Source organism: Sebastes fasciatus, chromosome 20 (genome assembly GCF_043250625.1).
Source record: "Sebastes fasciatus isolate fSebFas1 chromosome 20, fSebFas1.pri, whole genome shotgun sequence".
Taxonomy (NCBI): domain Eukaryota; kingdom Metazoa; phylum Chordata; class Actinopteri; order Perciformes; family Sebastidae; genus Sebastes; species Sebastes fasciatus.
Genome location: NC_133814.1, coordinates 14655794 through 14679317, shown reverse-complemented (window position 1 = coordinate 14679317; position 23524 = coordinate 14655794). Strand labels below are relative to the sequence as shown.

Here is a 23524-nt window from a genome sequence, read left to right as displayed (position 1 = left end):
TGTAAGCTTAATCAGGTACTCAAGTAACCTATAAGCCTTTCAAAATAACAGTAGTACTGTCGTTAGTTCAGAGTTTATTTAATCAATAATCAGAACGAGTTATTGTCTCACTATCTGAGCACTCTTTGGGCAAGAGGCAGAATACACGCTGGAGTACATCCTGTGCAGATTGCCAGTATGTCACAGGGCTCTATTCATAATGATGCTAATTTAAGATTCAAATTTCAGCAGGTTTGGAACAGTGATGAGCTAAAAGATACTGAAGTCTGCTGTTGATTAAAACATTGAATTACGCAAATATTTGTGTTGTTCTGCTATTGTAAGGCTAAACAATTCATCTTTCAATTGTGATGCGAAAGCACAATTTTAAGTCAAATATGGTTTCCTCTCTTTGTTTTCCATGCAGAAACACATTTGTTTATGATTGGTAAAACTTACACACCAGGCCTGGAGGTTAGGAAAATAACATTTCGTCACGCTGTTTATCTGCTTGGACTTTATTTCCTGTGTGTGTTTCTCACTGTAGAAAGGAAGTCAACTCATGGTACATTACACGCACTGACTTGCTCATTATTAGCGAAGGAATTAGGGGTGTCAGGCAGTAAAAATCCAGGCAGGGCCGTAAAACGCTTCCAATATTTAGGAGGGGAATATCATTAATTACTTTAAAACAGCTCCCGGGGTCCAGTGGCACCAGGGGGGCCAGTAAACCTCTGCTAATTCATTTTTAATGGTGGAGTTCAGGTGCAAAAATGGCAGCAGGAGTAAATCACGTAAGGAAAGCTCTAATGAATAGTGGGTGATGGATGGCCTCAGCACAGTGTTGGTGTTTTATTGTCAGGACTCCACATTCTTCATGTTTTTCGTTGTAAAAATAAAGTTTGAACTTTGGCAGGCAGTTGTTTTTGGGATTTCAGCCAGAAATAATTAGAAAGTAATGGGATCTTTCATAATTCCCATTCATTTCTGGTTCCTTTAAAAAAGGTCCTGAAGCTAAATCTAAAGTTATATTTGAACAAATGTTCCAACAGAAATCCGGTGTAGATTTGGGGCCCAAGACGTCGCTGGCAGACAGGATGAAGGTCCTTAAAGACAAGGAGGAGCAGTGGAAGAACAAAGGCAAAGGAGCAGCCAACGACTCGGTCCAGTTCACTGTGGCTGGACGCATGGCCAAGAAAGGTGAAACTGCACTGTGTGTTTAGTCAGCGTGGCTTGACAGTGGTTGAGCATGCGTATTGTTCTGCTGTGAGAGGCCAAGTCAATCTGGAAAACTCTCCGTGCTGCTATGTGACGAATACATCTTTCAGGTCTTAGACTTACAGTTACTCTTACTTACTTACTTACTCTTACATTAGTCTTTTTTCATTTTAAGAAAAATAACTAACTAACCAATGATTTTATGAAAATGGACAAACAATAATTGCAGCCCATACAACAGTATTTATAGCAATTTTGCTACGTCACATTTGATCCTCCATACACAGGCACTCAACCTACACTGGTTTACACAAAGAACATTAGACAGGATATCATCAGGGTTGTTGGATACTGTATGTGGGACCTTAAAATGATTCCCTTTATAGCTGCAATAAGTTAATTAATCGCTTAATCAATCGTCAGAAAATTAATCGGCAACAAATTTGATGCTCTGATAGTTTCAGTCATTTTTCTAGTAAAATGCTTTTTTTTAAATAGATTTTTAGTTTGTCTTATATTATAACTTTGATGCTTGTCTTTCTCATCAACTTGAAAGTAAACTGAATATCTTCAGACTTTGCATAACAAGACATTTAAATATACTATCATGGACTTTTTCCACTATTTTCTGACATTTTTAGACAAAACAATGAATCAAGAAAACAATCAACAGATTGATCGAAAATGAAAATGATTGTTGTTGTGTCCTTGTCTTCCTCCAGGTCTTGTGACAGAAACAGGAAAGGAAGAGTCGCCTCTCAAGAAGTGTAATGCCACGCCTGTGAAGCCGCTTGAAGGTAGGAGACATTCCCCTTCTACTTACAATGTGTGTGAGTCATTCAGTCAATCAATAAAGTGATTGACCTGATATGCCTGTTAATACAGCAGATGTTGTTGATATTGAAAGTATAGTGATACTTGAACTTTTGGACATGTGTGTCACAAGGTGCTACTAAGTCCAGATGACACACGTTTGATTTAAATCTTTGTAGTGATGTTAATAGCATTTGATGCCTTTTTAAAACCATATTAATGTAAAAAATGTATATTTTATTGTAACACTGAGTGTACTAAGCCAAGATTAATCAGGCCTGTGTTTGTTTTTGCTGAACAGAAATCTCCAGTAGAACTGATGTCAAGGTGGAAGGAGATAAAAGGCTCGACAAGCTCGAGTCTTTCCTCGACAAGCTCCACAATAAAGGTACAATCCCCGTGTTTATTGCTGTTTTCCACATAAGATGATATTTAAATACATACTGTGTTATTATGGAGGATTTATTGAACATGTATGTTTACAAATTTGTTATTCCACATTTTTAATGTCAATCTTATTTCTCTGTTACTGCCACATAGCGATATTATATATTGCACATTACAGCATTTTATAGATGAACCTACACATGATTCTGCAAGCTCACAGGACAGGATATACAACACCTTTTATACATCTGAATCTCTTTATCGCCTTTCATCCTTCCTGTTTCCTGCCATGGTTGATGGGTTAGGCGTGAGCAAAAGCAAGATATCCACCGTCGAGGTGACGGCGGAGACGGAGAAAGAAGTGATGACCCTGGATGATGACGAGACGTTCGGTAACTTCTACAAATCTCTCTCACCGTCGACGCTCCACGACTCCAGTATGGTTCTGACAATGGAGGACCTCAGTCAGATCCAGCCCGATACACCAAAGTTAGTTCATATAATAATCATAACAATAATGAATGACATGATTTTTGACCCTATTTTTCATGAAATGTCATTCTAAGGTTGCTTGAATTAAAAATGATCCACTGCTTTGTGTACGTATGTCTTCAGGCTCACTTCAGCCGTAGCAGAACACAAGCGAGCAGTACGACCACCCAGAAGGAACCAGGGCTCCAGGAACCCTCTGCGGGCTCTGGCTGCCCGCAACGACATCCGCCAGGTCTACACCGAGCAGAGGCTTAACGTCGCCTCATTGGAGACAAAGAGGATCCAAGTGGAGCGAAGTAAGACTGCTCAAACCTACTCTGGAGCTATTAACGTTCTCACCCCCGCTGTGCTTAAGACTCTTATATGGCTCAACAGCTTTAGATATGCGATATGTTGTTGTGTTGTTCCTGATGAACGTACAACATTCCAGTGACCCTTTAGTGGTTTCTGAAGGTTGCAGTGAGCCCTGCTGATGAATGATTCTCTCCAATGCAAACAGATATCTTATGGACATTTTGCTTCTTTTGAATATGTCGCTCTTCAGTTGAACTCCTCTTCTCGAACTTTGTTTCTCAATATCTACAGGCCACCTAAATACTGTACAAACTTTTTTGATGATTTTACTGAACTGCTGTCTGTAATTTGTGTTGACTTTGACTGTGTAGTCATTGTTGGTGATTTTAACATCCATGTTGACAACCAACAGGACAGAGGGGCCAAAGAACTGTGTCAGGTTCTTGATAACTATGGAATGAGTCAGCATGTGACAGAGCCCACACACAATAGGGGACACACTTTGGACTTAATCATATCAAAGGGCCTGAACATTTCCAAGGTTGTAGTGATGGATGTTGCTCTGTCTGATCATTCCTGTGTATTCTTTGAGAGTACTCTTCCTGTGCACAGAAATGATAAGACAGAGGTAATCACAAAAAGGTATATCACTGAAAATACCAGTGATCAATTTGTTCAGGCTTTCTCTTCCACACCCACCCTCCCCTGGACCTCTGTCAATGAGCTTGTAGATAATTTCAATTCTAAAATGACAAATGTTATTGATACCATTGCACCCAAAATGGTGAAGATTGTCTCTGGTAAGAAAAAATCTCCATGGAGAAATACCATGTTGGTAAGAAATGAAAAAAGAGAGTGTCGAAAAGCTGAACGCCAGTGGCGGAAAACAAATCTACAAGTTCATTATGAGATCTATAAAGAGAGACTTTGCATTTATAATTCAGAACTGAAAAATGCAAGGCGGTCCTTCTTCTCTGACATCATCACCAAAAACAATAACAATGCACGTGCCCTGTTTGCTACTGTCGACAGGCTAACAAACCCTCCTGTGTCAGTAGCCTCTGAACTTTTATCCTCCAGGGCCTGCAATGAATTTGCTTCCTTTTTTACAGAAAAAATTCACAAAATCAGACAAGCAGTCACTTCCTCCATAGCAGGTACAGGATGTTTGTTTCCCCTGCGTCCACTTAAACCTGGCGCAAATACCATGACACAGTTTTATCCAATAAATCAGACATACCTGGAGGAAATCATACAACATCTAAAATCCTCCTCATGCTGCCTTGACATTCTGCCAACAGGCCTTTTCAAAAAAGTATCAGATTGTATGGTCTCAGAGCTTTTACAGATTGTTAATGCATCTCTTGTTTCAGGAGTCTTCCCACAGGCCCTGAAAACTGCTGTCATCAAACCACTCCTCAAAAAGAACAATCTGGACTCATCAGTAGTAAATAATTACAGACCGATATCAAATCTTCCATTCTTGTCTAAAATAATTGAAAAAACAGTTTTTCAAAAATTAAATAGCTTTCTGGCACTAAACAACTCTTTTGATGTCTTTCAGTCAGGTTTTCGACGAAACCACAGCACTGAGACTGCTCTTGTTAAGGTCTTCAATGACATCCGATTGAACACAGACAGTGGTAGAACTACGGTTTTAGTTTTACTGGATCTCAGTGCTGCATTCGACACGGTTGACCATAATATATTACTAGACCGACTGGAAAACTGGGTGGGTATTTCTGGCATAGCACTCAGCTGGTTTAAATCCTACCTAAAAGACAGGGACTTCTTTGTGTCTATAGGTAATTGCAAATCTGAGCTGAACAAAATCACATGCGGAGTTCCCCAAGGCTCCATCTTGGGGCCTCTTTTGTTTAACATCTACATGCTCCCACTGGGTCAGATTTTTGAGAACAACAAAATAAATTACCATAACTATGCAGACGACACACAAATTTACATAACTCTATCACCAGGAGACTACAGTCCAATACAAGCACTGAGTGAGTGCATTGAACAAGTCAATAATTGGATGTGCCAGAATTTTCTTCAGCTGAACAAAGACAAAACTGAGGTCGTAGTTTTTGGAGCCAAAAAAGAAAGATTAAAGGTTAGTGCTCACCTACAATCTGTGATGTTAAAAAGCTCAGACCATGCCAGAAACCTTGGTGTAGTCATGGACTCAGACCTGAGCTTTAACAGCCATATTAAGACAATTACAAAGACAGCCTTCTATCACCTGAAGAATATAAGAAGAATTAGAGGACTGATGTCTCAGCAGGATTTGGAAAAACTAGTCCATGCATTTATCTTCAGCCGACTTGACTACTGTAACGGCGTCTTTACCGGTCTTCCTAAAAAATCGATCAGACAGCTGCAGCTGATTCAGAACGCTGCTGCTAGAGTCCTCACTAAGACCAAGAAAGTGGATCACATCAGTCCAGTTCTGAAGTCTCTACACTGGCTGCCTGTCTCTCAGAGAATTGATTTCAAGGTACTGCTGCTGGTTTACAAAGCACTAAATGGTTTAGGGCCAAAATACATTTCTGATCTTCTGCTGTGTTATGAACCATCCAGACCTCTCAGGTCATCTGGATCAGGTCTGCTTAGTGTCCCCAGAGTCAGAACTAAACATGCAGAAGCAGCGTTCAGTTTTTATGCACCAAATATCTGGAACAAGCTCCCAGAAACCTGCAGGACCGCTCCAACTCTCACTTCTTTTAAAACAAAGCTTAAAACTTTCCTGTTTGCGGGTGCCTTTTATTCTGACACTGCACTATAACTTTTACTCTTTTGAGTTTTATGCAATTTTAGCTTCTATCCTAGCTTTTATTTTTAGCTTGTTTTTATTTTCTAATCTTTAATGTTTTAATGTTTTGTTGAAAACTAGAAAGGAGGAAAGCTGCCTTTTTGGTAAAAGCTAAAAAGAGGAAAGCTGCCCTTTTGGTAAAACTAGAAAGGAGGAAAGCTGCCTTTTTAGTAAAAGCTAAAAAGAGGAAAGCTGCCCTTTTGGTAAAGCTAAAAGGAGGAAAGCTGCCTTTTTAGTAAAAGCTAAAAAGAGGAAAGCTGCCCTTTTGGTGAAACTAAGAGGAGGAAAGCTGCCTTTTTGGTAAAAGCTAAAAAGAGGAAAGCTGCCCTTTTGGTAGAGCTAAAAGGAGGAAAGCTGCCTTTTTAGTAAAAGCTAAAAAGAGGAAAGCTGCCCTTTTGGTGAAACTAAGAGGAGGAAAGCTGCCTTTTTGGTAAAAGCTAAAAAAGAGGAAAGCTGCCCTTTTGGTAAAAATTGGAAGGAGGAAAGCTGCCCTTTTAGTAAAAACTGGAAGGAGGAAAGCTGCCCTTTTAGTTAGAAAAGCGTTTGGAACGCTGCGCTTGGAGCGCTAGAGTAGTGCGCTTGGAGCGCTAGTTGTTAGTAACGTCTGGGACGTTAGAGTTTGAAAAATAGGGGGAGGAAGCTGCCCTTTTGGTAAAGACTAAAAGGAGGAAAGCTGCCCTTTTAGTAAAAACTGAGGGGAGGAAGCTGCCCTTTTGGTAAAGACTAAAAGGAGGAAAGCTGCCCTTTTAGTGAAAACTAGGGGGAGGAAGCTGCCCTTTTGGTAAAGACTAAAAGGAGGAAAGCTGCCCTTTTAGTAAAAACTGAGGGGAGGAAGCTGCCCTTTTGGTAAAGACTAAAAGGAGGAAAGCTGCCCTTTTAGTGAAAACTAGGGGGAGGAAGCTGCCCTTTTGGTAAAGACTAAAAGGAGGAAAGCTGCCCTTTTAGTGAAAACTGAGGGGAGGAAGCTGCCCTTTTAGTAACGAAAACTGAAAAGGAGGAAAGCTGCCCTTTTAGTAAAAACTGAGGGGAGGAAGCTGCCCTTTTGGTAAAGACTAAAAGGAGGAAAGCTGCCCTTTTAGTGAAAACTAGGGGGAGGAAGCTGCCCTTTTGGTAAAGACTGAAAGGAGGAAAGCTGCCCTTTTAGTGAAAACTGAGGGGAGGAAGCTGCCCTTTTAGTAACGAAAACTGAAAAGGAGGAAAGCTGCCCTTTTAGTAACGAAAACTGGAAGGAGGAAAGCTGCCCTTTTAGTAGCGTGTTGAAAACTGAAAGGAGGAAAGCTGCCCTTTTAGTAGCGCAAAGCTTAAAACTTTCCTGTTTGCGGGTGCCTTTTATTCTGACACTGCACTATAACTTTTACTCTTTTGAGTTTTATGCAATTTTAGCTTCTATCCTAGCTTTTATTTTTACCTTGTTTTTATTTTCTAATCCTTAATGTTTTAATGTTTTTAATTATTTCTTAATGTTCTTTTGCATTTTGTCGCAATGTTCTTGAATGTTTCTGTAAAGCACTTTGAATTGCCCTGTTGTTGAAATGTGCTATACAAATAAAGCTGCCTTGCCTTGCCTTGCTGATGTCTGAAACGTTAACAATAACATAAAGGCAAAAACAATAAGCACAATAATGAGATTAACATTTTGATACTTGAATGGAATCTCATAATGGCCAAACTAATAAAAAATCTAAAACAACTTAAATTTCCCATCAGGTTACTCAGGAAATCGTTTACATGCACTTTAGTAACCTACTGTAGATACGTAGTCGGTTGTGTGTGTTATTTATTTATTGCATCATGCACATACACATGGTGTCGTAAGACACCAAAGCTACTGTTACAGTGGTTAAACATTTGTCAGACAGCTTCTTACATTTTTACAGTTCGTTTCAAACAAAGAACTTTGTCTCCTGTCCCACACTATACAAACAAAATCTACCACATAACAGGTTCCCTTCCTAAAACACAGTTCAAGTCGTTTATTATCAGTAAACATATTGCATGAAAGCAGAAGTTGAAGCCGGACACCAATTAGCTGTACTTGAGGACGGAAACTGTTCTGAAGGTGCAAGCAGTTACCTGATAGTCATATGTTTTCATTTTTCAGTCTGCTGCTTGCATATTTCCTATATTCAGTTCCTCTTTATAGATGCACATACTATTCTGACCTCAGTGACCTTTACACAGGTTACACGATAAAGAAGAGGAAGTGTGAACCGCAGCCGCATGTGTAGGCTCTCTAGTATAACCCACGTGAGAGAAGAAATTAAAAACCATCTCATATCTCTTATGATCTATGTTAATGTTATTATAAAGATCTGGTCTGTATATGTTATAATTAGCAAGATGGCAGATTAGATCAGGGAATAGTAATAATCAGTTGTGTCAATTCAACTGTTTTTATTTCTAACTGTCACTGCTCCTCTTCTTTTCTCTCCCTCAAAAGTGGCAAAACACTCCAAATCAAACCTGGCCGACGTGGCCTTGGCGGGTCTCGCCAGCAAGGAGAACTTCCGCAAGGTCAACCTGCGCAGCGTGAAATCCACCGATGTTGTGACCAACAACAGCACGCTGCCTTTCAACAAGCTCATGCTCATTCGCATCAAAGGTCAGAAACACAAGAGAAGGAACTGTGTGTTTGTTTTCTATTGATATGTGTTGAATGGAGGTGATGTATGGAGATCTATCACTAAAATAATGACCATTTATAATGAAAAGCTAATAATATAACACTTAAAAGTGCTGTTAATGGGAAACTCTCAATCTCAAGTGTGTTTCTTGTGTTATTTCTTAAGCATGTTAAGTTAATAAACCACAAAAAATAATATTCATTTACAGATCTATATCAGTGATTTATGTTTCAGATTAAGGCTACTGAATTGTGGAAGTATAACCTGCTTTGTCATCGTCTGTAGGTCGGAGGCACGTCCAGGTGCGCCTGGTGGAGCCCACAGCCCACTCTCTAAACAGTGGCGACTGCTTCCTTCTCATAACGCCAAAGCACTGCTATATGTGGAGCGGAGAGTTTGCTAACGTCATTGAGAAAGCTAAGGTAGAGATCCTCACACACAGATTGAAGAACCAGTTCAGAAAGGTGTTTAACACAGCAGGAAAAACACTTGACTACAGATGTGACAATATGCTTTGTGTGACCAGGCGTCGGAGATGGCAGCGTTTGTTCAGGCCAAGAGGGACCTCGGGTGTAAGGCCTCCCAGGTGACGCTGCTGGAGGAGGGAATCAACACTGACAACAGATGGGCCAAAGACTTCTGGAGCCTGCTGGGAGGACATACCCAATACAGAGGTTATTATACACACATCATCTCTGTCTCTCTAACATCATCACAAGCAGGTTTTTTTTTTTTAGCTCAAGCACAAACGGAGGTTAATACAGTACATACAAAATGAGTTACTGGGGTGTTTTTTAGTGAAAATTAGTTAAAAGACTAGTGACTATAAACTGTAGCCTGTTTCATAACACATTTTTAGAAAATGCTTTTTAGCATTCAGCTAAATATAGATTTTTTTTTAGGTGAGTCTTTCTTTTAGGTGGCTATTATACGTTTTGCTACCGGCCCCGTCCACAGCAGTACACTGCTTTGCTTCCCTGCTGTAACTCCTGTCTGCTTCTCCAAGCTGGGGGCATGCCGACCGTCATCTACTATAGATAATACACTGACTATGGAGAAGTACCTCATACAAGCCCACTTCAAAACATCCAAACTATCCCTTTGAACATCTCAGCATTTGAAGGATTTTATGTCTAACCACTTGTTCCCTCCCTGGTACACATACTTACCTGCTCTGCTCTTTGTGCTGTGTGTGTGTTATATAGGGGCAGGGGAGCCAGAGGAGGATGAGCTGTATGAGAGCGGGGTGTTAGACTCTATCGGGGTGTACAGACTCCAGGGAGACAAACTGGTGCCTCATGAAGAGGCCTGGGCCTCCATCCCGAGTGTCTCCTTGCTCGACTCTAAAGAGGTAACACCGCTACTAGAGGAATGACCTCATATGCCTGGGATGTTTTGACAATTTCACACCTGAAAAAAATCTGGGACCTGCATAGAAAGTGTGAAAAGGGATGATATAATTGTTAGTCATAAAGCACCCATAATAGACTTGTTTCTATTGCTTTGCATGTTGTAATAACTGCAATCCACCTTCTTTTCCCTTTCCCCCTGCTGCCAATACCTCACATCAGGTGTTAGTGTTTGATTTTGGCGGAGAAGTGTACGTATGGCACGGGAAAGACGTGCCCTTGGGTGACAGAAAAGTTGCTGTGAAACTGGGCAAACAACTTTACAGCGGCAGCTACGACTACAGCAGCTGCAGAGTCAACCCTTTAGATGCCTCCTGCACGAATACAGAAGTGCCTCAGTGAGTATCGCGTGTTAATCCCACCACCTTTTATAGCTGTTAACACAATTGTAAACGTGCACTTTTTGGTAGTTTTATCTGCTATAAAGTGGGCATGAGAGAGCAAAGTTTGTCAGACTATTGGTTGTGTTATTGTAGCCCCTGGTGGTTTTATCTTGCCAGTACAGCTGCACAATAGGAGACGTTTTTTTTAAATGATTTCCTTGTGTGACTTCCAGGCAGGGGGAGGGTCGGCCCAGCTGGGCTCTGTTTGGTCGGCTGTCAGAGCACAATGAGACGGCCCTGTTCAGAGAGAAGTTCCTGGACTGGGCCGAGAGGAAGAAGGAGGAGGCAGCTCAAGCAGAGGAAGTCAAGGTAGATGAGATTAGACTAGGGGTGTATGCATTTTTTAATTTAGCAGTGACGCTGTGTTCGTGTAGTATGTGAATCAGTTTATTTTCTTGTTCTGTTTTAAAGGAATTAAGAAGAAACATCAATATCCTCATCAAAATAACACATTTAAAACTTACTAACACCTTGTCTTTGTGTGCTCAGAGCCCGGTCCACTGCATTGAACGCCCCTCATTTGACTTGGACCTGCAGCCGTGTGACGCCAAGGCCCTGCTGGACAACGAGCCGGAGTCGGTTAAGACAGTTCTAGAGGGGGTGAACGTCCATCGGGGCCACGGCATGGTGAGGTCCGATGACGGAAGACAAGCAGAGCTGTCTACAGTCGCCGTAGACGCCTGGCACATCAAAGAGCACGGCGAGGAGGAGCTGCCCAAAGAGAGCCTGGGCCAACTGCACGAGGCCGACGCCTACATCATCCGCTGGAAGTACTCTATCACCACGCTCGGTGAGTCATGGTGTTTGGCACAGAGGTAGCCCCGGAGAATAAACAGTGGACGTGTGGAATGGGGAGGTTTGAATATGATGACAAAGTAGTAAGACCTGGGAGAAGATTGATGGCATTGATCTGCCTGACTTCACTTGTTAGTCGTGATGGAGTGCAACTGAAACATCTGTGCTCAGAGCAAAGAGATTTGACACATTTAAGCGTAGTTAACAAGGTTTGAAAGTAGACAGGCTTTAGTGTCACATTTTAGTCCAGAAGTGGAAGCCTTATTTTATCCACTGGGTTTACTCTGGTTCTGTTCTGTCCCGTTTTGTCAGTGGGGAAGCGACAGAAACCCGGGGAGCTGAGTGCCGGCGCTCCTGGAAGAGAGAGGACTGCTTGTTTCTTCTGGCAAGGCAGTCACTCCAGCGTCAGCGAGAAGGGAACGTCGGCTCTAATGACGGTGGAGCTCGGCAGCCACAGGGGATCACAAGTGGGTATCAGTCAATCACAGCCACACAATCAATAAAACTTCACAATTAGAAGTTTCATCCATTCATCTATCCATGTATTAACTGAGTATGAACACATGAATGGCTGTGTAAAGTAGGATTAATCCAAGTGTCTTCCTTCATCTGTTTGTGTCTGATTGGTTGTCCAGGTGTTGGTGACTGAGGGAAAAGAGCCTCCGTGCTTCCTCCAGCTCTTCCAGGGAGGTTTGATCATCCACAAGGGCAGTAGAGACGACAGTGCCAACAACACAAGTAAGAAATAACCTTCACTCACTCATTCACTGCTCCCTACTCACTATCCAGGGAGTTCTATGTCGAGGACTATATAGTGAGCTCATCGGCAAAATGAAAACACACTTTAGGACTTTGGTCATTTTCTCTGCCAGCAGTTAGGTTAGTTAGGCAGTGACTGTACTGTTGACTTGCCTCTTAGTGAAATGCTCAGAGTGAATTTGAGTTATTCCTGGTAAGCAGTGATGCAGCATACTGTATATCTAGGGCTTTTATTGTGAAAGGTAAGAATGGAAGGAGTAAAGCGGTGATGCGCTGCTCTGCTGAGATTAAATAGATTATTTTTGCGCTGCAACTCTGCCATTTCTGGGATACTTTGTGTAGAGTGAGTAGTGAGTGATTTCGGACACACTTGCCATTGTTTATTGTTTTCAGTGATGCTCTGTATTACTGCTGATTTATGTAGAGGCTTTGGTTTACTGTATAAAATACTGTATCATACTCATGGTTACCAAATGTTTAGTAGAGACTTGTTGAATACTTTTTAATTTTTAATGGCAATGCCACTGAATTATTAACGCTTCTAACCATGTCTGGTTGACCTCTCCAGATGGCTGGAGGTTGTTCTGTGTCCGTGGCGAGGCAGAGGTGGAGGCCTCGCTGGTGGAGGTAGATTGCCAGCGTGCCGGTCTGCGCTCTCGTGCCAGCCTGGTGCTTCTTAACGCTCAGAAAGGCGTTCTCTACTTGTGGCACGGCTGTAAAGCGCATGCCGGTGCCAGGCAGGTGGCCAAAAGAGCTGCGGACAAACTGACCCAGAGGTGAGGAAGGAATAGGCAGGGGGGGGGGGGGTAAATAGATACTTAGTGGATGGACATATGTGGACAATTCTTCTGTGTTTGTGTCTTCAAGGTGTCCCTCAGAGTTGGGTCTGAGCAGCAGCAGCAGCAGCGTGAAAGTTGAGGAGGTGGAGGAAGGATCTGAACCCACGGAGTTCACAAAGGCTCTGGGCCCGCAGGACAAGAAGGCCTACGACTGTATGCTGCAAGGTGCGTCCTCGTATCCACATACTTAAAACCACTTCCCAAACTATCAGCAAGAAATAGAGAGAAAGATCTTTATTGATTGCTTATGTTCAGTGTGTGAGCTGATGTGTGTATATGTGTGTGTTGTCTCCAGATCCAGGGAAGTACAACTACACACCCAGGCTGTTCCGGCTGAGCGCCCACTCCGGGGTGTTCGAAGGGGAGGAGCGGCTGTATCCAGCCAGAGTGACAGAGGGAGTCATGGCGATGCCCTTCCTGCAGGGGAACCTATACTCCGCACACCAGCCAGGTACCACACACACACCTGTAGCAGTGTTACATTTTAGTGAATTATATGTTTATTATTTGTCTGATGCTTTCTGTGAAGCTAAAATCCTTTCTGAAATATAAATCAATGTAAAACTACTTCTGAGATGTTATCTTAGAATATGTTAAATAGCAGCCAGTTGGAGTCAATACTCGAAAAGAAATGTATCTGTAAAATGTTTGGTCCTCGCCTGACAAAGAAGACATACACAATGGAATTTATGGCTATTGGAAAGAATACAAGTTTAAGGCACTTCAGCATTGGCTTCACTTTACAGACCGACAGTGTTTTTTTTTTTTTTTTTGGAGTCACCCTTATTCTGAATCAGACATATTTAGTAAAAAGAGAGTCTTGGTAGGTTTCTTATTTAGGGCGCACTCAAAGAAGCACAAAAATTACAAAAACATTCAGTTAAACGTTGTTCCCTGTTTGGACCTTGGACTGATGAAAACTAAACAATAACGTGCTTTAAAAGACTCTTTCAGGGGCTTCTCTCTCTGTTGATGGATATGTTTTATTGTTACTGTGTGCCTAACATAACTGGACTATATTACCTCTCAGTGCTACTGGATGATATGTACATGTATTTACTCTGCCGTCTTCCTTCTCCAGCCCTGTTCCTGTTGGATAACCGTATGGAGGTGTACCTGTGGCAGGGCTGGCAGCCTGAAGACACAGAGTGCACCGGCTCTGCAAAGATGCGCTGGAACAACGAGAGGAAGTGTGCCATGGAGACCGTGCTGCAGTACTGCAAAGGTCAGAGTTCACAGACGACCACTGTAGCTCAACAGTCTGTGTGTACAGTCATTGATCAGGACATTTTTAGCAGCCAAACACTTACCATAAAATACTGCTATTGCTTTTATTTTTATGCCATCAGTATTGAGCACACATTACCTGTCCCCATATAGCAGATAATTTGGAACTGAACTCAAAAAGCATGTTTTACACATCTTCTACACTGTTGTATGATTTACAGAGAAGAACCCTCGGCGCCCCCCTCTGGCATATCTGGTCCTAGCAGGCTGTGAACCTCTCACCTTCACCAACATCTTCCCATACTGGGAGAAGGACACCAGTATCCCTTCAAAGGTGGGATACTTAATGTTTAGCTTTTTTGCCCTTATTCTGAAAAAGACAATATTCTTACTGAGTTGTTTACATGGCTTATGAAAAAGAATATTCCACAAATATTCACATTTACATGCAGCTGTGTATACTCTTTATTAACGTAACCGGTGGTGGACATGTCCGACTGTGCGAACACAGCCTCCCTCTTTCATTCCTTCAACCTCCTTCTTGAAAAGGTCGACGTTGTGATATTTGCACATATCCAAAAACCTGATTAAGAAACACAACATATTCAAACAGAATAAGCTGTTTACCCGTATCAAATTCAGAATATTCAAACAGAATAAGCTGTTTACTCGTATCAAATTCAGAATATTGTCATATTCTAAATAATAGTGGAATATTAGTGAGCATGTATACGTAGTCATTGTGATGTCTCAGTTTTTACTATACTATATAAGTCTGTGTTGGGGTTAGGAGAGCTGTCACAGCTCAGACAGGAGACTACTGCGCTCAATGTAGTTGAACGAGAAGGAATCCAAATCATCTCACTCAACCAGATCTGTTGATCAGATAAAGTGTCTCATACCCCAGACATGTCTATTTAAAGCTGGCATGCACAATCATGTTCATAGTAAAGTGAAGAGTGAAGAGTGAAGAGGAAAAAAAGTGTAGAGTAGAAATTCCACAGACAACAGTGAAACAGATCACAACAGAGTTTGTAAATGAAAAGGAAATGAATGTAAAGTTTAAAGGAACAGTGTATAAGCAGAATTTAGGGGGATCTATTGGCAGAAATTGAGTATAATATTAATATGTATGTTTTCTTTAGTGTATAATCACCTGAAAATATAAGTATTGTGTTTTTGTTACCTTAGAATGAGCCGTTTTTATCTACATAGGGAGCAGGGTCCTCTTCCCGGAGTCGGCCACCATGTTTCTAAAGTAGCCCAGAACGGACAAACCAGATAGGGCGGTTCACGTTTTGTTCACGTTTCGGCACACAGGAGAAGTTTCAATTGGTTGCCATCTGCAACCTCACAGCTAGATACTGCCAAATCCTACACACTTCACCTTTGAATGCCTAATTTATTGTCTCTGTAACAAGCTGGGTTAAAGTCAACATCTTGGATTGAAACCAGTGTTGTATCAGCCTCAGTAAACTCTGCACTGTATTCTTTCCTGCGGGAATCATCTGTATGATTCTACATTAATAGAAGAGGGGAAACAACAGTAGTTCAGTTTTGCATATGTTTACCTACTGTAAATGATCTGTGTACGCAGGCCGAGGGCTCCAAGAACAAGGTGATGTTAGTAAAGGAGGCGCTGTCTCAGCTCAGTAAGCAGCAGTACTCCATCGAGGAGCTGACCAGGAAACCGCTGCCAGAGGGAGTGGACCCTCTACGCCTGGAGGTTTACCTGTCCGACCAGGACTTCAAGGTAGGCCACTCGGCTGCTCTCAAATAGGATCGTAAAGCTTAAAGTTGATGTATTGTTTAGGTCAGATTTCTTCATTTCAGTTAATTATTTCCACTGTGTGAGAAGTCCAAGTATAAGCCACATTTTTAAGCATGCGCCACGGTCGTTCAAGCAAAAAAAAAATAATAATAATAAGGAAAATTGTTTGACCAGACAGCCATACGTGTTTGTATTGATGTGGACGAGGATAACGTTCTGTTACACATAACATAACGTCTGCTATAAAGAAATAACAGACCATAGAACGCCGTGATTGACCAATCAGAATCAAGTATTCAACAAAACCATCTAATAAAGTGTTTTAGCGTACTAAATAGCATGTTAGTATGGAATTTCGGACGCAATCAAAGTCCTAAACGCTTTTAACTGTAAACATTTTATATTATAGAACTTGGCCCCCTGTTGTCACATATTTATTATGAACAATTGTCGTCCTCTTACTTTTCTAGACACTTCTTGAGATGAGTCGAGTCGAGTTCAACGCTCTGCCAAACTGGAAGCAAAAGAATCTGAAGAAAAGCAAGAGTCTGTTTTAAAACACTTTTTTTTTTGTACACAAATCTGCCTGTTTTTTTTGTTTTTTTTATTATGTTCCCAGCAGCTTTTCTTACATTTAAAAGAAAACAATGTCCTCATTTTGTAAAGGATATAAAGAAAAGCAAATGTACAATTTTGTTCAAATGTTGATCTATTTTTTATTAGCAATGCCATTTTTAATGTGTCACTGAAATATTTTAGCCAGTCATTATGTGCAATTGTTAATCTTTTTGATGGCAAGATGTTTTCCCTGTATGGTAAAAAATAGTTACCCTCACATTATAAATATGTAATATACTATAAATGAATGTGTTTTTATGTCTGACGCCAGACGGTGTCGATTTTCATGTGAGAATGTGATTGTATGAGAATTGCCTGTGGTGTTATGACTGAGGGGAGTTATTCATTGATTTTTATATTTCACGGAATAAGCCAGCTCTGTGTAATGGGATTAAATTGTTCAGCAAAAATGTCTCCATTTAGAGGATGACAAAGAAAAGAAGCAAAACAAGTCAAAGTCCGGAGAACAATCCCTATAATTTGTGGACGTTTGAGAGAAACGTGGCGGTCTTAAAACCAAGATTGTATTCTAATTGTAACAGCAAATATATTCAGTTTTTATTTGTTATTGTAGATGTGTGTAAAGTAAACTCCATAATCCCAAAGAAAACTAAATGAAAAATTAACTCTGACCCATAAAAATTTTTCAAGTTTGGTACTGAATACTTCCTGGTTCTCATGGATAATGGCTAGTGATGGCAGCCCTCTGATCAACTGGTTGTTAGGGACCAAATCTAATCCGTTTGTCTTGTTATATATGTTTTTGTGTATCTGTGCGTGTGTGTGAGTGCGTGAGTGTGTAAATGTGCAACTTTAAAAGTATTAAGTGTGTGTGGGTATGTAAGAGAAAGTAACTTTATAGCTGTAGCTAACACCAATGTATACTGCAAATGTGATGTAATGGTATGTTATGTGTAAACCAAACTGTTAATAGAACTGCCTGTGATGTCTGAATTACGAAATTCTCTGCATGATGTTCACAAAAATATCTTTCGCCTAACAATCGTGTATTAATTTGTTGCAATATGCATCATCTTTTTTTTGTGATACATGAGATCTGCATTATGTGTAGAGAGACAGCTTCCAGGCCAGCTTTTATTTCATGGCACATAAACAGTAAACATCGGTGGTAGGGAAAGGAGATATTAATGCTCAAGATTCCCTTTTAAATAAAGTATTTTTAAAAATGTTTGGTTCTTGTTTCCGTCTTTTAAAAAAGCATGGTTAAGTTGTCGTAACATTGCTCTCAAAAACGGTATCTATGTTTCCCCAGTAGGAAACACACAGGTGTAAATATTGTAATTAAATTAACAATAGCTTACTAGGGGGTTCAATTAGCAGAGCAGTCGTTAAGTGTTATTAGTAACACTTGTGTTTTTCCTACTATGACGAGTCAAAATGCCTGCTGTGAAAAAGCCCCATTGGGATAAGAATTACAACAGCACCCCAGTGCTAGTAGTCGTTGCAGTAGAAATACAACATGGTACGTCTTTGGAATTCATTTATTTAATTGGTGTGTGTTTTTCCTGCTGTTTTTAGATGGAAAAGTCTCCAGTGGAACAGTAAAGCAAAACATTACAGAGCCACTATTTTTTCTAAACATCTTCCTAGGCGTGTTAAGTGAACCTAATAACATTAATGATGGCTCCATTTCATTTAGGGGTCTCCAAAAGCTCTGTCAGCAGGCACAATACCAGAGCCCTGGAAACCGGTCCATCTGAACTGAACACAGCCAGTATTCATGTTAATAGTAACATTGGTGTCAGACAAGTCAAAATGTCCACTGTGAGAACATGTCTGCTACTGTTGCCTATATAATTTGTTTCATTAGAAGCTTGTCAAGCTATCATCGTCACCCATTACATTAAAATGACTTAAACAGTCACGAGTGATGTTGTAGCTCATCAGGCTCAATCTTCCACATCATATTATTGTGCTTTAGGCCTTATAGCCAGGATTTTGGTCGTGTCAAGAAGGTAACCCACAAACTCTCGTGAGATGTAAGAGTTAGGCATTGATCTTGATAGGACATCGGGCAGCGAGTCTCGCGAAAGTTGCCGTTTGAAGCTAGGCAGGTAGCGTTAGTGTACTGTGAGTTTTTAGGTTTATTTGCTGTACAACACAATAAAAACAGCAAAAACCAAAAGAGTAAGTTAAAGCTGTGTGCTGGAAAATCCTAACCATGAGTTAAAAGATGCTGAAACACTTAATAAAACTCAAAGGAACAGATTTGTGTGATATTTTTTGTGGGTTTAACACTAGGAGTGACCCCATATCACCTACAAATAGTCACTTTAGTAACGTTTTATTTATTCAGCCAGCCAGATAAGTTAACTGTTAAATGATATTTTACTACCAGGAAAGTCTAAATGCTGATTTAAAGCCTCCACACTGGCTTGAAAAAATAAATTCTGGGGATTAATGAATCATTTATTCATTTGTTGCCCTAAAAGTAGTCAAATATAGATTTTAAAAAATTACTTGATTCAGCCAATAAACATTCACCAAGTGTTCATTTTTAATTATAGAACAACTTCCCCTCTAAGTTGTTAAAACCCTCAAAATTCCCAGAAAAGATAAGGTTCAAAAGACATAACCTCTGTTATGCGAGAGGTCCCGGGTTCAAATCCCGGACGAGCCCCCAAATTATGTAACGACCCCGAGAAAAGCTTGTTGACGAGGTCGAACATAATCACACAAATCAAAAGTTTTCAAAAAAATACAAGTTTTTATTTAAGTGCAACACACAAATAGTTGACCAATAATTAACCAAAGAGCCAAGTCAAGTAAAAAAAAAAAACTAACCCCTAAAGTTTTCCCCAAAACTAACTAAACTGGTGAGCCGGCAAAAAGGAACAAAAGAGGGGAAGCCACCTCAGCCCAGCTCTTACAGAGCCGGCCGAACCGGGTGCTTCCCTCTACCCCTGAACAACATAACCCCAAACTAAACCCTGACATACAGAAACAAAACACCGAAAACTAGACCACCGGACTCACCAGAAAAGATAAAGAACTAAACAACAAAACACTACATGTGGTCACTATGCTGCTGCCAGGCAGGCCATGCCAGAGTGGAAGAGAGAGTGATCCCAAATCCCCTCCCCCTCTTTATTGATTCACAATCAAGAGAGAGCAGCCACACCTGGAGAGAAGAAACACAGACCAAGATTAGGCATGAGACAGGATCAGCATGATCAGAAGGCGGGGGAGCATAACAGTCCTTAATATTTAACTACTTCTAGTGAGGGAAGAAAAGGGTTATCTTATTTTTAATATTTCTGAAGACCTCCTGAAGCCTCCTTATGGTAAGTAAAGAGTAATAGTGAAAGTCGTGTTCATTATAAACCACCAGGTGGCATTGTCTGTCCAACCTTTTACATTCTGTAAAGCTCTCCATTTAAATCTGTGCAGCCTTTTGCCTCATACATAATCAATAAGGGATGAGTACAAAACATGTACAATAAACAAAAATAAACTAAAGGAGCTCCTTGAAATTGTTTTTGGAGGAAATTTTCCTCTAACATTGTGTTAAGATCATTCATGAATATCCTTTATGTTCTGCCTGACTCATAGCTGTGATGCAGCACATCTGTGCATCACATATCCAGGGTCACTGACATACTGTAAACACAGACAATAGTTGTGTATGACGTAAAGGATGCTCATGTTCACACACAAACTATCTCTACATCTCTTCTTTACAGATCCTGCTGTCACATTGATGCCAACAAACATGCAGCAGCAAAGTTGTTTCCATAACAGATGGCAGGAGGCAGCCGCCGCTTCCTCGAACAGCGAATAGGCCAGGCCTGGTTTGTTTATTTATTATCTACAGTACTCTGTCCTGCGAGCATTAATCACCTGCATCACTCTGCCTTCTGGCTCAGGTGCCACAGCAGCCCACAGTGCGGCTGACATGCAGGCAAAACAATGATACTGCTAATACAAAGCAAATCAGCTTGAGTAATAACACGCTGGATATGAGATGATGGAGCTGAATGGGCAGTCCTGGAAGGGAGAATAGTTTAGAGCTTTGATCAGGATCCAAATTTTTTAATGTGCATGAGCCTGTAGAAATCATGAACTCAGCCTGAACTCATGTTTAAGCAATATTTTATGAAGTAAACCCAATTAAAAAACAAGATTTTCTCAAGTGACAAAAACCTGTATGTTCTACAACATCACCAGTGCAACCGTACATATACTGTTTTATGTTTTCCTCTGCTTTCAGTATTGATAAATGTAACTCAACAGAATAAGTAAGAAGAAGTTATAGGCTGCATTTTCCCAATAAAGTGGCTCATGTGCAGTATGTATGACGGAATATTAGAGCCACATTGAGGGAAAAAATATATCTGAGATTTCGAGAATAAAATCATAATATTAAGAGAAAAAAGTCGTAATTTTATGAGAATAAAGTCATACTATTTCAAGAAAAAAAGTCATATTTATTACAAGAATAAAGTCATTCCTATACGAGAAAAAAAGCGTACTATTATGAGAATAAAGTCATATTATTACGAGAATAAAGTCATAACTTTACGGGGAAAAATCTGTAATATTACAAGAATAAATTCATATTATTACGAGAATAACTTTACGAGAATAAAATCGCAATATTATGAGAAGAAAGTCAAAATATTATAAAGTAGTAGTTTTATGTGTTATTTTAGAGGGGAAATACAGCAGAGTGACACTTGTTCTCTTAATATTATGATTTTTTTTTTAAATAGTATGACTTTATTCTCATTAAATTACAACTTTTTTCTCGTAATATTATGAATTTATTATTGAAATCTCAGATTTTTTCCTCCCTCAATGTGGCCCTAATGCTCGGTCGTATGTATGTTGTTGTCAGGTTCACTAAAGATAAAACAGCTCTCAGTGTTCAAGCAATAGTTTGACATTTTGGGAAATGTCTTTATTTGATTTAATATAATGCGCTGCAAGAAAGCAGATAAGAGTGTTTTCAAAATGTCAAACTGTAATTATTTTTAGAAAATGGTTGATAGACATCTGTAAATGTTGCTAATGTATTGGACACAACCATTAAAACATTACCACATTTGTCTCTAGACAGCACAAAGCCTGGTCTTTTTTGTTGTTGTTTCTTGCATTTTACCTCAGCAATTGTTCAATTTTGCCAAAACTGTCATTGCCAACCTATTTTCTGGTGAAAAGGAGCTCTTCTTTGTGTTGATTTCAAAACTTTTAAAGAGACAAAAATAGATAATACCAGTATAATTAAATTTTTTTTGTTTGTGTGTCTGTTTACTTTTTGTGCTGAAAGATGTGATGAGGTCATAATTGCCAAGTAGAAAACATCAACAAAACAGCAGGATGACAAAAGAAAAAGATTCAATAAACGCTGCATCCAAATGAGATATTTTAGGAGAATTGATTGCCTCAGAGAGAGCCAATCAATTCCCCTGCTTTTTCAGGAGCTGTATTTCACTGTAAGACGTTTATTAGCTGGAACAGCAGAGATGAACCTGGCTTTGAGGAGAACAAGAGAGTCCTTCAGATTCTCATAACTCACAAAGCAATAGTGCCTGGCTCGCTTGGAAAGAAAAAAAAAAAACTCTTGTTTTTTGAGTGGGAAATCCAAGGCCTTGAGAAATTCATTGTGCGCTCTCTGCGTGCAGCAGCCAATATTGAACCGAAACAAAGCTGCAATAACCTTGGATGCCTTAGTGTATTTGTATGTGTGTGCACTGAATCAGTAGGAATAAAGGTGATAATGTTGCTAATCAATGTTGCTCTCTGGCTCTCCTCCACAGCAGCGCTCTGACTCTGGATTCCTGCTGCTGAGATGAACTCGCCATCTTCTCCCAGACTGCTTACGAGCTACAGCGGGATTAAGAATATACAGTATACTGATCCATCAGGTATGATTCACATCAGGGATCCCTACTGCAGGTTTGCCTTCTGGTAATTTATGAAAAGCCAAATATTGTTTTATCTTCTTTTGCGTTTTATGCTTTTGACTTAAAGGGACACACCACTTAATTTGACAATTCCTGTATGGAGACTGGTGCTGTTTCTGATTATTGTTTTTCGAGTATTCGCTGGAAGGAGTGCTTATCGAAATGTTCTGACTATGTAATTTACAACCGACCAATATAGAGCAGGATCTCTGGTTTCGTCTCAATTTACTCTCAGACCAAAATATTAGGAGTCTTTACATTAGGAATGACATTTTGATTTGTTATAGTATGAAAAGCACGGATGTCACTAATAACATTAACATGGCTCTGTTACTATTCAAGTGTCTTGGTCGGTAATGGCAATACAATACCAGGACCCTGAAACTGAAGTAGCTAAATAGAGTTCAGCCATCATTCATTTTATTATGTACACCTGTGTTGTTCCCACTGTGACATATCAAAATATCTTATGTTAAAAAGGCCTATTAAGTAAAAAAAACAAAAAACTTTCAAAGTGTCGTTTTTCCCTTTAATAGAATCTTAAGAGTCTTTTGGGAGGTGATCTTGTTGTAAGGGGAATTTAAATAAATAAGAAATTAAGATCAAACATGCAAACACTTGCATAGCACACATGTTTTAGATTAGAAGAGCTGCTCCCACCGAGCCTACTGCTGAAGTGAGCATTTCTATTGTCTGATGTGTAATGTCAGCGGGTGTTTCCAGGCAGCAGATGGTGACAGTTTGCCCACTTAACTTCAGCACAACACATTCGAACACACACACACACACCCACACACCTCAACAACAAACAAACAAAAACAAACAAATTTATACCCTTCCTATTCCTGCACCACCCTCTGACACGAGCAGGTACTGCGCACCACATGCAGGCATTAAAACACACAGACACACACACACACACACATGTCCCAGTGACAAAAGCCTGCCTGTATCGACCATGACATCACTCCACGCTTCCTGCGGATGAGAGGGGAACTGCGGATGACAGATTGATTGAAAGATCTTCCCCCATCTCGCATCCATCATTTCAGCCTGTTTATCATCTTCTTGCTGTTCAATCCATCTACTGCAAAGAGAGAGAAAACCATTTAGGCCAGCCCTGACCATCATGTCACCCGGAGGGGTTTTAGACAACATACAGCTGGGGCTCTGGCAT

General features: G+C 40.3%; 1 protein-coding gene and 1 long non-coding RNA gene across 3 annotated transcripts in view; both read left to right on the top strand.

The window, feature by feature from the left end:
- Positions 1 to 17607, top strand: part of svild (supervillin d) — a 55179-nt gene extending 37572 nt beyond the window's left edge. The window contains exons 9-29 of one of the 2 annotated variants that reach the window (XR_012591984.1): positions 1032 to 1179; positions 1920 to 1994; positions 2312 to 2398; positions 2703 to 2886; positions 3013 to 3185; positions 8436 to 8597; positions 8905 to 9041; positions 9146 to 9293; positions 9825 to 9970; positions 10191 to 10366; positions 10585 to 10720; positions 10901 to 11201; positions 11519 to 11673; positions 11842 to 11944; positions 12534 to 12741; positions 12833 to 12969; positions 13100 to 13255; positions 13886 to 14071; positions 14161 to 14365; positions 15629 to 15784; positions 16273 to 17607. Coding sequence is in view for 1 of the 2 variants with exons in the window: in XM_074620752.1 (XP_074476853.1) it covers positions 1032 to 1179; positions 1920 to 1994; positions 2312 to 2398; positions 2703 to 2886; positions 3013 to 3185; positions 8436 to 8597; positions 8905 to 9041; positions 9146 to 9293; positions 9825 to 9970; positions 10191 to 10366; positions 10585 to 10720; positions 10901 to 11201; positions 11519 to 11673; positions 11842 to 11944; positions 12534 to 12741; positions 12833 to 12969; positions 13100 to 13255; positions 13886 to 14029; positions 14253 to 14365; positions 15629 to 15784; positions 16273 to 16359 (3132 nt within the window). In the remaining variant the exon portion in view is untranslated. The remainder of the gene's footprint in view (positions 1 to 1031; positions 1180 to 1919; positions 1995 to 2311; positions 2399 to 2702; positions 2887 to 3012; positions 3186 to 8435; positions 8598 to 8904; positions 9042 to 9145; positions 9294 to 9824; positions 9971 to 10190; positions 10367 to 10584; positions 10721 to 10900; positions 11202 to 11518; positions 11674 to 11841; positions 11945 to 12533; positions 12742 to 12832; positions 12970 to 13099; positions 13256 to 13885; positions 14072 to 14160; positions 14366 to 15628; positions 15785 to 16272) is intronic. The other variant, XM_074620752.1, reaches the window with a different exon arrangement.
- Positions 17608 to 19589: 1982 nt separating this feature from the next.
- LOC141758755 (uncharacterized) lies at positions 19590 to 22779 on the top strand. Its single transcript, XR_012591937.1, has 3 exons — positions 19590 to 19725; positions 20125 to 20232; positions 22201 to 22779. It is a non-coding gene; the product is annotated as an uncharacterized LOC141758755 (long non-coding RNA).
- Positions 22780 to 23524: the final 745 nt, after the last annotated feature.